General features: G+C 42.9%; 1 protein-coding gene across 1 annotated transcript in view; it reads right to left on the bottom strand.

The window, feature by feature from the left end:
* Nucleotides 1–3844: 3844 nt before the first annotated feature.
* The window catches only part of LOC135882883 (uncharacterized), a 55913-nt gene continuing 46098 nt past the window's right edge, over nt 3845–13659 (bottom strand). The window contains 3 exon segments of the mRNA XM_065409918.1: nt 3845–4034; nt 5829–5919; nt 7478–7571. Coding sequence (XP_065265990.1) covers nt 3845–4034; nt 5829–5919; nt 7478–7571 — 375 coding nt within the window.

Below are 13659 nucleotides of genomic sequence, written 5' to 3'. Positions count from 1 at the left end.
CTTTCCTATTCTTCCCTCCCCTTCCCCAAAAGTGTCTGGTAGTTCTGTCCCTCTTGACACCCACTGATGTCTGCCCACTCCTGATGGTGATTGACAAAAGGGTTTATTCCAGTGGATAGTTGGGTCCTTTCTCACAAGTGCTGCTTCAGAGACCACTCTCTCGGAGTTTGGGGTCACTTAGCAGCCAGATTTAATCATGTAGTATTGCTTCTATATCAAGCAGTTTAATGAAGTATAAACCAGAATAATTATCCATCCTAAGACATACCATTGAGAAATGAGGCAAAATGCATTGATGTGACAACACTACTGAACAGTGTTTTGGGGGAGAAGAACAAATTGCCCATAGAAAGTTTAGGAAAAGACCACCTATGCCAAAAGCAATCAGTCCTCGGTTCTGACAGTACAAATATTTCCCACCTGTTTGGTACCTCTGAAACTTGGATGATAGTTAGCCAGCTATGACGGGAAAACAGTTTAAGAAGCAATCTAGAGTTGATGCCTACATCTAAATTCCAATCCTTTGTGGAAACATGAAAAACTATATTTCATTTTGTTCTGTATGAAAGGAAAACAAGTCATCCAGTACACAATGGATTTCCATTAACTTGTGTTACCCACTATTGATTATAATGTTATTGACTTAGAGCAATTGTTGATTGGAATTTCCATTAAACTGATTTATGGAGGTTTATTTCATAGCTCTCTTAAATGACATTGTGGCAAAACCTGGTATAGACGCAGTGAACCTAAACACATTGTTATACTGATGTTTGAAATTACCTATGCCATTTTTGACCCTAGTGTCAGTGCTCCAAAATACAAATGTTTTTATATTTTTCTACATTGTTTGCTAAGATACAGGTAAAACACAGTGGTGTAAGTACCCAAATAAGTCCCAGATGATTTTTGCAGGCCTTCACAAAAGTATCAAAAATGGCTGCCACCTTACTTATGAGTGTGTAATGTTTGTGACCAAATCTCAAGATTTTGGAAGAGTAAAAAACTTTTACTTTGAGCTTGATACCATGTTTAATGGGGACAGACAACTGTAGGATTTCTACTGCAATGGGCTGTCAAAATCCCCCTGAATAAGGGGCTTCTTAAAACTTTCCACATCCGTCAGTAAAATATGTGACACTGACTGGATAAACAACATTCACCTCCTTACCCACACCCCCATATCAAGAACAAAAAATCCATCAAACCTTCAATCTCCCTACCACCAACATCTATACATGTCTGTTGCCACCTATGGCCCAACACTGCTTTTCCCCAGCCCGCTGCCCATGTTCACATCTTCCCAGCATTTCACACAGGGTCCTCAAGCTGGATCGCCTACCTAGCAACTGTTTCGGTCAAAAGCCAAATCATTTGGCCCAAACTATAATTATTTCCTACTCACTGGTGCTACATCCATGAGTGCAGGCCAGAACAAAGGTAATCATTTGAGTTACACACCAGCCTTAACTTACTCCTTTGATAGAGACTGTGTGTGAGTGAGTCAGACAGGCAGGCTTACATGCCATCCACCCCAACTGACTCTCTTGCTTCAGAAGTGGAGACCACCTGTTTGTTCCTTTGATTCCCTGTGATTAACTAGCATTTAAAAAAAAAAAAAAAAAAACTCCCACTGTCCTGGGTCTATCAACAAGAGGCTCAGATGAGACCCCTTCAGTTCATCAGTAGACTGGTGAGAAAATGTAAGGCAATACTAATTAACATATACAAAATGTGAAGCTAAGATCAGTTCAGAGAAGAGATTTCAATGGAAAATAACACAAAGGCTTTTTCTAGATAAGTCTCTGGTCATATTGTAACTCAAGTTAACTGAATGCCAGCTAACTCAAGTTAACTATGTTACTGTAAATTATTAATCTAGATACCCCACAAATGTTTGATCTAGGATGAAAATATTGGTTTTGAGATGTGCTTCCATTAGGTAATTTTAGTTTTTCAAAGTGCTAAATAAAATTGGCCAACTGTTGTGTTGTTACAGAAACAATTTACCTCCGAATTCTACCTGAGACTGGCAGCAGCAGTCTCATCAGTGTTGGGGTCTGTATTCAAAGAGGGAGTATCATGTACTTTGCAATAGAATTAACACTATCACTCAGCACTGTAGTTCTCTTCCAGTAAAGAAAACTTGGCAAGACTTATTTCTTCAAACTTTATTTTTTCAAAATATGTTTATTAAAGTAATTCCCCAAATTCACTTCTATTGAAAATGACTTTCAGTGGGAAGAGTGTCTGAAGTGAACCTTCCTGATGCGTTAAGAAACCATGCAAACAGTGGTTTATATATTTTTTTTAAATGGAAATTTTACTTTGAGCAGTGCAAAGAGATCTGCTTTAATACTTGCATTCCTTGACTACAGGAAGAGAGAATTCTGACTACCTGGTTGTCACTTATCGTGAGTTACATTTAACATATAGGACCTACACAAGTAAACTGTGCTTGCCAGTTTACTGGCATCAAAAATAAAATATACATTTCATTTAATGATGTAGGATTTTGGCTAAAACCAATGGTGGTACCAACTAGCATGATTATCATGAGATAATTAGACCCAGAGGAATGGAAGTATTTGGCCATAGTTTGTACCTTTGTAACAAACCACATCCCAGATTCTAGTGTGACTTTTCTTGACATGTTTTCTTCTGAGGTTATTGTGCATGAACTATAGATATTGCACTGTTCTAATTCCATTGTGCTATAACCTCAAAGCACCTACTGGAAATCAAGGCCCCAGTGTGTCCAGACACTGTGTAAACAGACCATCCAAAGAGTTTAGGCAGAGATTTTTCTAAGCTGCCTAAAGAGTCCGGATGCCCAATTCATATTAAAGTTAATGGGAATGGGCATGCAAATCCCAGAGGTAGCTTTGAGGATCCAAACCTTATAGTCTAAACATTTTCTTTCTTCGAGCTCTTCTCTGAAGTATTCTTAACATAACCATATTGTTTCAGCTACTTTTGCCTGATGTTTGCACAGGTATGTTAGTCAAAGCTTGGCGGGGAAAAGCCCAATGGTATCCTAACATCAGTAAGTAGCAAACAGTTCTTGTCTCTGCATCAAGCTGGAGAAGACACACAGCTATTTCTAATCCATGAACCAAGAACTGGAGTTGGGGGATGGGGACAAAAAGATCACAAAGTAAATTAAGGCTTCACATCTATCATATTTATTCATGTCTTCCAATAGGGAAGGCATACTTGATCCTGAAAAGTGCCCCATTATAGAAATGGAGGCCATATCACCTGGATCGATCGGTCTTCAGCTGTCATTAAGACTGCGCCGATCACAACACATCCACCATTCTTCTCGCATTCTTGCCTTTCTTCTCCTTGTTCGTCCAAAACGTTTAACAATGTCATCTTCCCATCTTCTTGGAGGCCGACCAGGTGGTCTTTTCTGTTCTTGCGGGTACCACTCAGTAATGATTGCAGTCCACCTATTGTCCATGAACCGTGCTATGTGGCCCGCCCATCGTATCTTCTTATATCTGCTTTCCATGACAATATTTTTCACACCGCTGTGTTCTCTAATCATTTCATTTGGGATACGATCCAGAAGGGAAATTCCCAAAATAGCTCGTTCCATTTCCCTTTCAGCTACCGACAGCCGCTGTTCTTCTCTCTTCGTCAGTGCCCAGGTTTCACTTCAAAAGTGCTGCCAACCATGCTGTATGGAATTGAAGATATTTGTACGTATGGTCTTGTCGATTTTTCCTTTGAGGACGTCCTTGATGGAATTAAATGCACACCATCCTGCCCGAATCCTTCGTGAGAGTTCTCTGTTCATGTCTTGGTGCATATTAACTTCTTGGCCCAAATATACGTACTATTCCACTTCTTCAATTTCTTCTCCTGTTACCGTTATTCGGGCTTTTCTTAAGACGTCTGATCGCATGTATTTCGTTTTGCAACGGTTCATTTTCAGACCAAACTGACTGCTTTTCTTGTTGAGTCTTCGTAGCATGCTCTGCAGTTGGTTGGTGCTTTCGGCAATTAGTAAGATGTCATCCGCGAATCTGAGATGAGATAATCGTTCTCCATTTATATTAACACCACTCCTCCAATTGATCTTGTTCATATACATATGAGGCCATATACATGTACACAACTAAGATTCATTGGCCCTGGTCCCACAATGAGATGTGTGCAGGCGGACAGTGTGCCTACACAAAGCCCCACTGAACTGAATTGGCAAGTATGCATCTCATTGCAGGATGGGGGCCTAAATGGGGAACAGACACAGATCCTGCAGAGGGAAAGGAATGGAGTGTGTTGGGGGTGGGGGAGAGATACAGTCAGTTTCCTTGTATTTCTTTGAGAATCTCTCTCCAGATAACAAGTGGGCAGAGAGAGAATTTAAACAGAAAACTAGGGTGACCAGATGTCCTGATTTTATCGGGGCTGTTTCTTACATAGGTATCTATTACCACTCCCACCCCCGTCCCGATTTTTCTCACTTGCTATCTGGTCGCCCTACAGAAAACACACACCATCGCAAAAGCCATATGCCTTTCTTCCAAATGAATTCATGGAAAAAAATTCCTCTTGGTTAGTGGAAGGGAGAGCTTATATTTTCCCTCTTTTTCCCCTCCTATCTATAACAAAAAGCTGTCCCTCCTCTCGCCTTCTCCTCCTTTCCCCCACCCCAAACATTCTTTTCCTCACCTGATGCTTGGAAGGGGAGACTCTGTGATTTCTCCCTGTCCTGGCCGCTGGCAGTCATTCCATTCTAGGCAGGATGCTGCTGGGAAGAGTGGCGAGAACTGCTAGTTCAATCTTACTGAAAAAGATGTTAGTTCTAAAGCCAGCAGCAAAGACACTGTAGATACTGTTAAAGTCATCAAGCAATGTGATTTTATTTTATATTTTTGCTTATAGAAATTTCCTCAGTATGAGTCTGGAAGCACCATGAGTGCCTTGGTGGAATGGGTTCCTGCTGGTTCTGCTGAAACGGTTTGACAAAATTGCCCTTTTACCTCTGATTTTAAGGATAATTTTCCTCACTTCTCAAAGTTCCATCTTTTATACTTTGTATGATGCTTGGTGAGACCCACCTATCTCTGTCCTATCTTTACATTTTCCACCTTTACTTAACAATATCATATATGCATTTTCCAGTACCAACTTCCTTCAGAGATTCCCCTTCATATTTGTTCCAGCAGCTGGTATTGGACTCTAAATTTACTGCTAGGAGTAATTGTGAAATGGCTTTAGAACTCTGGGCACCAACATATTTTACAATAAGATTGAACTAGGTGAAAAAGCCCCAGGAGGTGCATGTTTGCTTATAATGTCTATTTTGAAAATGCAATAAAATCTGACAGGTTGGGCATCTCTAGGACACTACTTCAGGTTACTAAATATACTCAACTCTTGTCCAAGTAATGTATTCTAAATACTCAATGTATGCATCAATTGCTTATAAAGTGTTTTTAGGTATCTCATTGTTTGATTATAACATGGTTTTGGATTTTGATCTAAATTTAAGCCTCGTTATGATCTTTGCTTGTGCCGTAAGTATGAACCAGCTCCCAAAGCTGTGCAGTTATATCTCATGCCTCATATAAGGCTTGATCCAAAGCCAGTTGATGTCAGGGGAAAAGCTTCTGGAAGACAGTCTTACACATGTACTTTGTGCCTGTGTATTGTGATGATTTATAGATGTTTCTTAACACTGATTCTTCTTCAAGAGTTTTGTCCTTATGTGTAGTGCATTTCAGGTTGCACATGCACCCATGATGGGAGAATTTTTCCCTAGCAGTGTCCATGTATGTGCACCAGCTGCCTCATGCTCCACACCCAAGGTATACATGAGGCTGCTGGACCACCACCATTTCAGTTCCTTCTCAACGCTTGTAGTTTCAGATGGAGCACCAGGGTCATTGTGCTTCTTCAGCTTTTCTGTAAATAGATTACAAAATTAGTTGGAAATAGCTAGTTTTTAGCATGGCTGGGGTCAATTCCCTCATTTAGGAACCACCCACCTCCTGCAACCAGTGGCAGGGAGAGCATGCCAAGGATCTCTGTCTTTGAGTTGTGTGGATTTCCAGAAGCCCTTCCCTGTAACAGACAACCATGACTCCTGTTTATGCTGCCTCCACATCCCTTCCAGGTGCTGTATCTGCAGATACTTGCCTGCCTGACCTCTTTGGAAATGGAGTTTTGGCTCAAACAATTCCATGTGGACAGGTGTATGACAGTGGGTCTTGACTTTAACTGGGAAGATTTCTCCTCTACTGCACCAAGTACTTCAGCTTCTTTGTGCATGGCTTCAGATAGTTCTAGGGCCTCTGCTCCACCCCACTTTTCTGCCTGTTGTCTCTGAGATGCTCAGGTGAGCATAGCCAGAGTAGATGGAGGAAGGAAGGAAGATGGATTCTCTTGTAAGAATAATAGGGGAAATTTTCCCCAGGCAGATTCTTCAAGAAGAGGCAGAAGTTCCCATCCTATCCCAAGTCAGGGGAGAGATTGTGTGCAGACTTGGGACATCCAGTACCAGGAAGGACTGGACCAATAGTTTGCTGAAGGGCAAGGCCATTATGCTCCCAGTACTGAAGGGTAATATTTCAGTGCTGCCAGTGGCTGTATCAGGACTGGTACTCTTGGATCCATCACAGACTAACTGTGTTTGGAGGAGGAAGTCACTCCATTGTCTGTGGCCCACTTCTTGCCATTGCTGATACTGCCAGAACCAGAGCCACCACGATTGTTTGGGGTTCTGCTTCTGGTACCAGGACACCAGTCAAAACTCATCTCTCTGTGATACCCTTCACTGCGCCCCCCCCCCCCCCAAAGTCTAGGTAGAGCCAGACTTTCACTGGTAAGATTGATGAGCAGAGGTAGGTCATTGCCTCCTCCTGTACGGGGAGCTCCCCATTGGTCTCAGCTCAGAGTCCTCTGACTTGAAAGGGGGATGTCAGGGTTGAGGAGACCTATACTCAGACTACTCCCTGAGGGGACCCTCATGGGGGTCGAGCCCAGACAGAGCTTCAGAATGTCATAATATTCCCATGCAAAGGAGTTGCCACCCTATATAAGTGATACCCATCTCACTGAGGTCCTGCACCTATGAGGTCCCACAATGAGATTATTGGACCTCATAGGTGCAGGACCTGGAAGGTCCATGAGCTTATCAACTGATGTCCCCCCTCCCCATTGTGGATGGAATTGTGGGACTCCCGAGGGGAGAAGAGTGCATGCAGTCTCCCCAGGAGCTACAGCAGCAGTCAGGAGGAGAGATCCAGCCCAAGAGGGTGACGGAGGCCCTTCAAATTCTCTGGGAAGCGCTGTCCAGACTGTTGGATGTCCTACATAGCACAGGCCCAAGCAAGTGGTTCTGCCCATCAGTAAAGCTATACTCAAACTGTCCAAGAAACTCTGGAAGCCAGAGGCCACGGTTGTGTTTGTGTCCAAGTGGGCTAAGTAGAGGTATTTTGTGCCTGCCAAGGGTTTGAAATACCTCTTCTTGCACCTTGCCCCCCCAAGTCACTGGCAGTGGCAGCAATGATGGCGTGCAGTCTCCAAGTGCTGATAGTAAAACCATATTTGGCCATCTACAACAAGCTGACTGAATTTATCAAAAAGATTCTGCAGTTTCAGTCCCTGACTGATGAGGTAAAGCTCTGTTGGCTAGATTTTCCTTGTTGCCTGATCTTTAATTCTGTATTATGGGGGGAGGGATAGTTCAGTGGTTTGAGCATTGGTCTGCTAAACCCAGGGTTGTGAGTTCAATCCTTGAGGGGGCCACTTAGGGATCTAGGGCAAAATTGGTCCTGCTAGTGAAGGCAGGGGGATAGAATCAATGACCTTTCAGGGTCCCTTCCAGTTCTGAGATAGGTCTCTCTCTAGATTACTTAAGAAGACCCAGTTATCACTTTGAGGGCTGCCAGGTTCTTGCCCCAAGATCAGGCCCAGTATTATTCCAGTTATTATATAGTTGGGAACCCTGTTGTGCACAGTTGCAACATTAACTGTAGGGACTCTTTTATATTTACAAATATAGTTTATTAATATATTTAATACAGTCACAAACACCCCAACTCAGTAAGATCTATAGAATACTACAGAGTGAACATCTGTACATCCAAATACTCACACCATCTCCTGTAGAACAACCTGAAATGTGAGCCATCATCTTCCTCATCACCATCACCTTCCCCATCATCACCAGTGCCCATCATTCTGGCACCTCCCAAGGACTACATCTCTCTCTCTCTCTCTCTCTCCTACCGCCAGTAGGCTGGGATGCCACTTTTATAATATGTTACACTGACACCGTTATGTTGAATGCATATTCAGTAGGGGGTTTTCCCCCTTTTTCCTTATTTGTATTTCCTCACCTTGCTAGTATTGGAGTGTCTTTTTCCTATAGGTTAGTAATATTGATGATTTCAACTTATTATCATATATATTCGTTACCATGGCCCTTTTATGATTAGGTATCACATTTGTTATTTCTGTCCTAACTGGGCATTTAGGTTCTTTCCAAGTTGCGGTGTACCTGTTAAGTTTAAACAGGTATGAACTTAGGAAAGCCCCTATGCTAACCTCCTTTAATGCATCCTCCATGTTAAAGGTTGCAGCTATATATGGACCTTATGCTTTAGCTCATCACCATCTATCTAGGTGAAAGGTCCCAAACATATGTCTACTAACTTTACCTTAGCTCAACATACAGGATGTGGCCTGCAGGTGCCTTCTGTTACAGCCAAAATATACTCTAATATAAACCTATAAACCTATTATAATAAAACAAATAATCAAACCCATAAGAATATAAGAAACTTATAAGAAAAGATATATAAGCAAGCAGGCTAGCCTTAGATGTATCTCATGTACCTGTTATGTATGTCAGTTCGTTGCCAGGACACTTCTGTGGTTGACTCGTGCCTGTGGACAGAACTTTCCCCTTAAACTCTATTTTCAGCTCCCCAAATACTTGGGGTTTTCCGTTGGGCCATTTATCTGTGCAAAGTTTATCTATTCAAAATTCATAGGCCTCAAGCCTAATGCTAACTTGCTGAAGCTAATGTCTTACAGGTTACAGGCCTGCAGGTTTCTTGCATTACTGCTGAATATAATGCAAAGCAATAACTATAATAAAGGCAAGCTTTCCCCACTGGGCTACAGTAGCAGTGAATATAATAAAGGCAAACTAGCCCACTGGGTTACAGTCTTCCCCCCCACCCCCTTTGATAGGTGATTTGTTAATGAACCCTATCACATAAGATGAGGACTTTATCCTTAACACAATAGATAACAAGTCAATGGGAATTGCCACCTGCTCCCATTAGTGTGTATATATATATATAAATGTGCCTTTGGGGTTTGGCAAAAATTTGATCCTGTGACCCAGCACTCCAAAATCAGTACTTAGTCCTGCTAGTGAAGGCAGGGGGCTGGACTCGATGACCTTCCAAGGTCCCTTCCAGTTCTAGGAGATAGGATATCTCCATTAATTTATTATTTATTTATTTATTATTTCAACATACCATACCACAAATGGATTAAACATTGTTGTTCAGAGCAGGTCCAGGAAACTAAGGGTTGAAATCATTAATCATTACAGGTTTGCACCTTGGTTTGCCTATAAAACAAGTCTAATGATTTAGTTAGGAGCCAAATATGTTTCCTTGCATCTTTAGATCCTAGATTAAAACACAAGTGGTAAGAGTGAAAAATATTAACATACATTAAATTTTTGTTTAGGCTATATAAAGGAAAAATTGCAAGAGATAAGTCGAATTTTTTTTTTTTTGGTGAATTAAGCCTTGTAACTATGACTTGCAAAATGCAGCTGCATTTTTTGTTTCGATACTTCCTGTGTAAAGCAGAAAGTTTATATGTTGCTGGCTTTCTTTACCATGCTGGGTATGTCTGAAATCACAACTAACTCGATACCCATTTTTTGGAATTATGATGCACAGCAACTGATTTGCACCCCGAAGTTTTGTGACTGCAATTTGTCTAATACAAATATGCAAGTAACAAAACAATATTAATATTTGAATTTCAGCTAAGGGGTGTTACCCTCACTGCTTTTCCTACTGCCTCCCACTTACAGATTGGGGAAGGTAATAAGCAAGATTTTGCTTTACCTTGTACATTGGACATAGTCCAGAACCTAAAAGAATGCTGAATTAGATATTCTACAAGTTTTTAATTTTAATATTCTGTCAGAAGCAATTGACTTTACCTGTTTCCTCTTTTCTCCAAAACATTCAGAAGCATTTCCTTTATGTTTTTTACAGCAACATGTGAGGTGCAATCAAAGATTCAGTGACGTTTTATTTCCTGTTGGCTTAGTCACTTTGCTTTTAATTTATGATTTCTATCAGCCTGACAAGAGTACAAGATATGGGCTGCAGTTTTTAGGACCCGTGGGGGCTGAGCTTTTGGTACTTTCTGGTAAGTAAAGGTGGTTTTCTTTTTTCCTTTTGATACGTCTTATTTAACCAATCCTATGCAATTTAGTTTTCTGGATTGTGAACACCCTGTTTTGGTGGAAGTATGGCTCATACTTACAGCTGCACGTAGATAGCAGGGCTAATGAGAAGAAATTGAAACTAAGTCACAATGATGGTTCTCTTCTACAAAGATCTCAAAGGAGATATAATCAGTGGTAGAGGATCTTGTCTTTGAATTTGAAAAACTGTTTAGTGTGAAGATAGATGAGTCCCTCCATTTGCTGAAAGACTCCCGAGCCACGCTCCATTTGCTTGGCAACTACTTGCTTGTGCTGAAGTGCAAATCCATCCACTGTTGAGGCAGAGGCTAACCCTGCCTGTGTTGCATCATGAGCGGCTGTATGAGCCACTTTAAAAGCATCAGAGGAGGAGAGCCTAGGTGCAATTGTCCTTCATGCTTTAGCCACCATTGGCTCCCAAACTGGCATTTTGAGAGGACTCTTGAGAGACATGCACCACCCAACCTGTTGGATCAAGACTGCTCCTCTGGTTCTCCTCCCTTCCCTACCCTTTTGGAAGGTACCTACCAGCTTGGACAGAGACCATGACTGATAGATGGGTACTAGAGGTTGTTTTCATTCATCTCTAACTCCAGATCCCATCACTGTCCTCATTTGGGGATCCCTCACGAATGGGTCTTGTGCAGGAGGTGGAGTCCTCCTTCAAAGGGGAGTGAGCTAACCGGTGGCTCTAGCAGCAAATGGGGCAGGGGGCTTTATTTGAGGTATTTTCTCATCTCCCCTCTCCCCCCAGAAGACAGGGCAGGAGGTGGGGGGAGAACACCGATCTTGATCCTCAGGGAGCTTAAACAAGTTTTATCTGCTACCCGAAGTTCAGAATGGTGACCCTATCATTGATCATCCCCTCACTTGATTCTTGAGATTGATTCATGGCCCTTGATCTCAAGGACTCCTATTTCCATGGGAGCAACTACCTGGCATGCAAGAGATTCCTGAGGTTTGTCTCCAGTGAGCAACACTACCAGTACCAGGTGCTCCCCTTTGGGATCTCAGTGACACGGAGGGCTTTCACCAATGTGGTGTTTGTGGTGGTGGTGCCCTTTTGCCAATAGGGTAAGGCTGGGTACCCCTACTTGGACGATTGGCTACTAAGGAAGCGATCTTGCCAGGGAGTGTGGGTACACTTAAGATGCTGGTTCTTATGATGAACCTGGGGAAGTCCAGGGAAAGACTGGACCCAGTTGCCAGGTGACTGCTGCTTACCCACTGGCAGGCTTGAACAGCAAAAGTAGTTGAGCCCCAGAACACTCATGAGGTTTTGACTGGCCCTGTTACATCATATGATGCAAGTACTTATGTGACCCTGTTTTTGAGGCTTCACCTCAAATGCTTGCAAGTATGGATAGAGATTATGTACACCCCAGGAAGATACAGCCTCTAATTGTTAGCTTAGGTTCCCTGGAGTGTCCTGTACTCCCTTGGCTATTGGGAAGTCAAGGAGTGTGTGTGTGTGTGTGTGTGTGTGTGTGAGAGAGAGAGAGTTCTGTGCAATTCCCTGCTACCCTTGAGAGCTATGACCATGGATGTATTCCTGATAAGTTGCAGGGAGGGGAAAACAGAGAGGCAGATGGCCCGAGGGACATGGTCCTTTAGAGTTGGTACTCCACAACAACATGTTGGAACTGAGAGCCATCAGGCTGGCCTGCAACCATTTCCTCCCTTGCATTTGCTGTGTTATCTGACAATATTATGGCAGTCATTACATCAACAAGCAGGGAGGGGCACATTCCTTGCAGCTCTGCATGGAAGTCATTGTCCTTTGGTACTGGTGCATGTTGTTGCTGGTGGCTCTGATTACCATCCATCTGCCAGGGATTCATAACGCCTTGACAGACTCCCTCAAAAAACAGTTTTTCCATAGAACATGAATGGGAACTTCATGGACTGACTTTGCTGGAGGTATTTTGGTGTGGCATTGTCCCGTTTGCATTGGACATGAACACAATATGCAAGGACTTCTGCTGCAGGGGATGTTGCAGCCTAGGCACTCTGGATGATACTTGTGTGGTTGAGGGCTGTAAGGGACACACTTCCTCTGATCCCTCTGTTACTGAAGGTGCTAAGTAAAATCAGGCAGGATGAGGTGAAGGTCATGCCCATAGCCCCAGGTTGGGTCTGTCAGTCATGGTATCCCATGTTATCAGCCTGGCATCCTCATGACCTTCTGGTAGGAAACCTCTTGAATTAGGACAAGAGTGAGGGCTCACCATGACAACCTACCCACACTGTGCCTGATGGCATGCCAGTTGGATAGATATAGAACCTAGAGAGTAGCTGCTTAGAGGATGGACAGGCCATACTGAGTAGCAGTAGGAATGACTCTATGAGGAAATGCTAGCAAAGAGAAAGAGGTTCATAATCTGGTGTAGTCAACAAGAAATTTTCCTACTTGCAGAAAGGTGCTGAACATGATGGACTACCTGTCATTCTTACTCCTTGGGGATGTCTTGGTCCATCTGGTGGCCATCTGTACATTCCATTAGCTGGTAGACCCTTCACGGATGTTCTCACACCTGGTCATTTCCCAGTTCCTGAAGGACTTAGTTAAGGTCTTCCTTCCAGTGACAAGCCAGTTCCAGCCTGGAACTTAAATTTGATCATATCTACTCTACGGGGGGCAACATTTGAGCAGCTGACACCATACTCCTTGCAACACCTTTCCATGAAGGTGGCTTTCCTGGTTGCAAGAAGGGTAGGGGAACTAAGGTCATTTATGGATCCTAACTTCCCTCCATCCCATCTTCTGCAAGGACAAAGTGTCCATGAGACTATACCTGAGATTTATCCCTAAGGTTGTATCAGATCTTCACATCAGCCAAAGCATCCCCTTACCTTTGTTCTATCCTAAGCCACATGCCAGTTGGAAAGGCACTCCTTAGATGTGTGTAGTGCTCTTTCTTGCCTTTTACAGAAAGGATGAAGCCATTCTAGAAGTTACCTAGACTCTTTGCATACGTTTACAGTGCAGCTAGGAATGTGCCTCCCAGCCCAAGTAGACAGACACATGCCAGCTTTGCTTGAGCTAGCACACTAAAAATAGCTTGTGTGTACATGGAAGCACAGGCTAGACACCTGAGTCCAAGCCCGCCTGACTCTCTAGGTCCATACTTGAGTGGCTAGACAATTCTGCTGCAATAAAACCTTTTACTCTGGTA

The sequence above is a fragment of the Emys orbicularis genome, chromosome 8 (genome assembly GCF_028017835.1).
Source record: "Emys orbicularis isolate rEmyOrb1 chromosome 8, rEmyOrb1.hap1, whole genome shotgun sequence".
NCBI lineage: Eukaryota > Metazoa > Chordata > Testudines > Emydidae > Emys > Emys orbicularis.
Note: the sequence above shows the minus strand (reverse complement) of the source record. Positions and strands in the feature narration are given on the sequence as shown.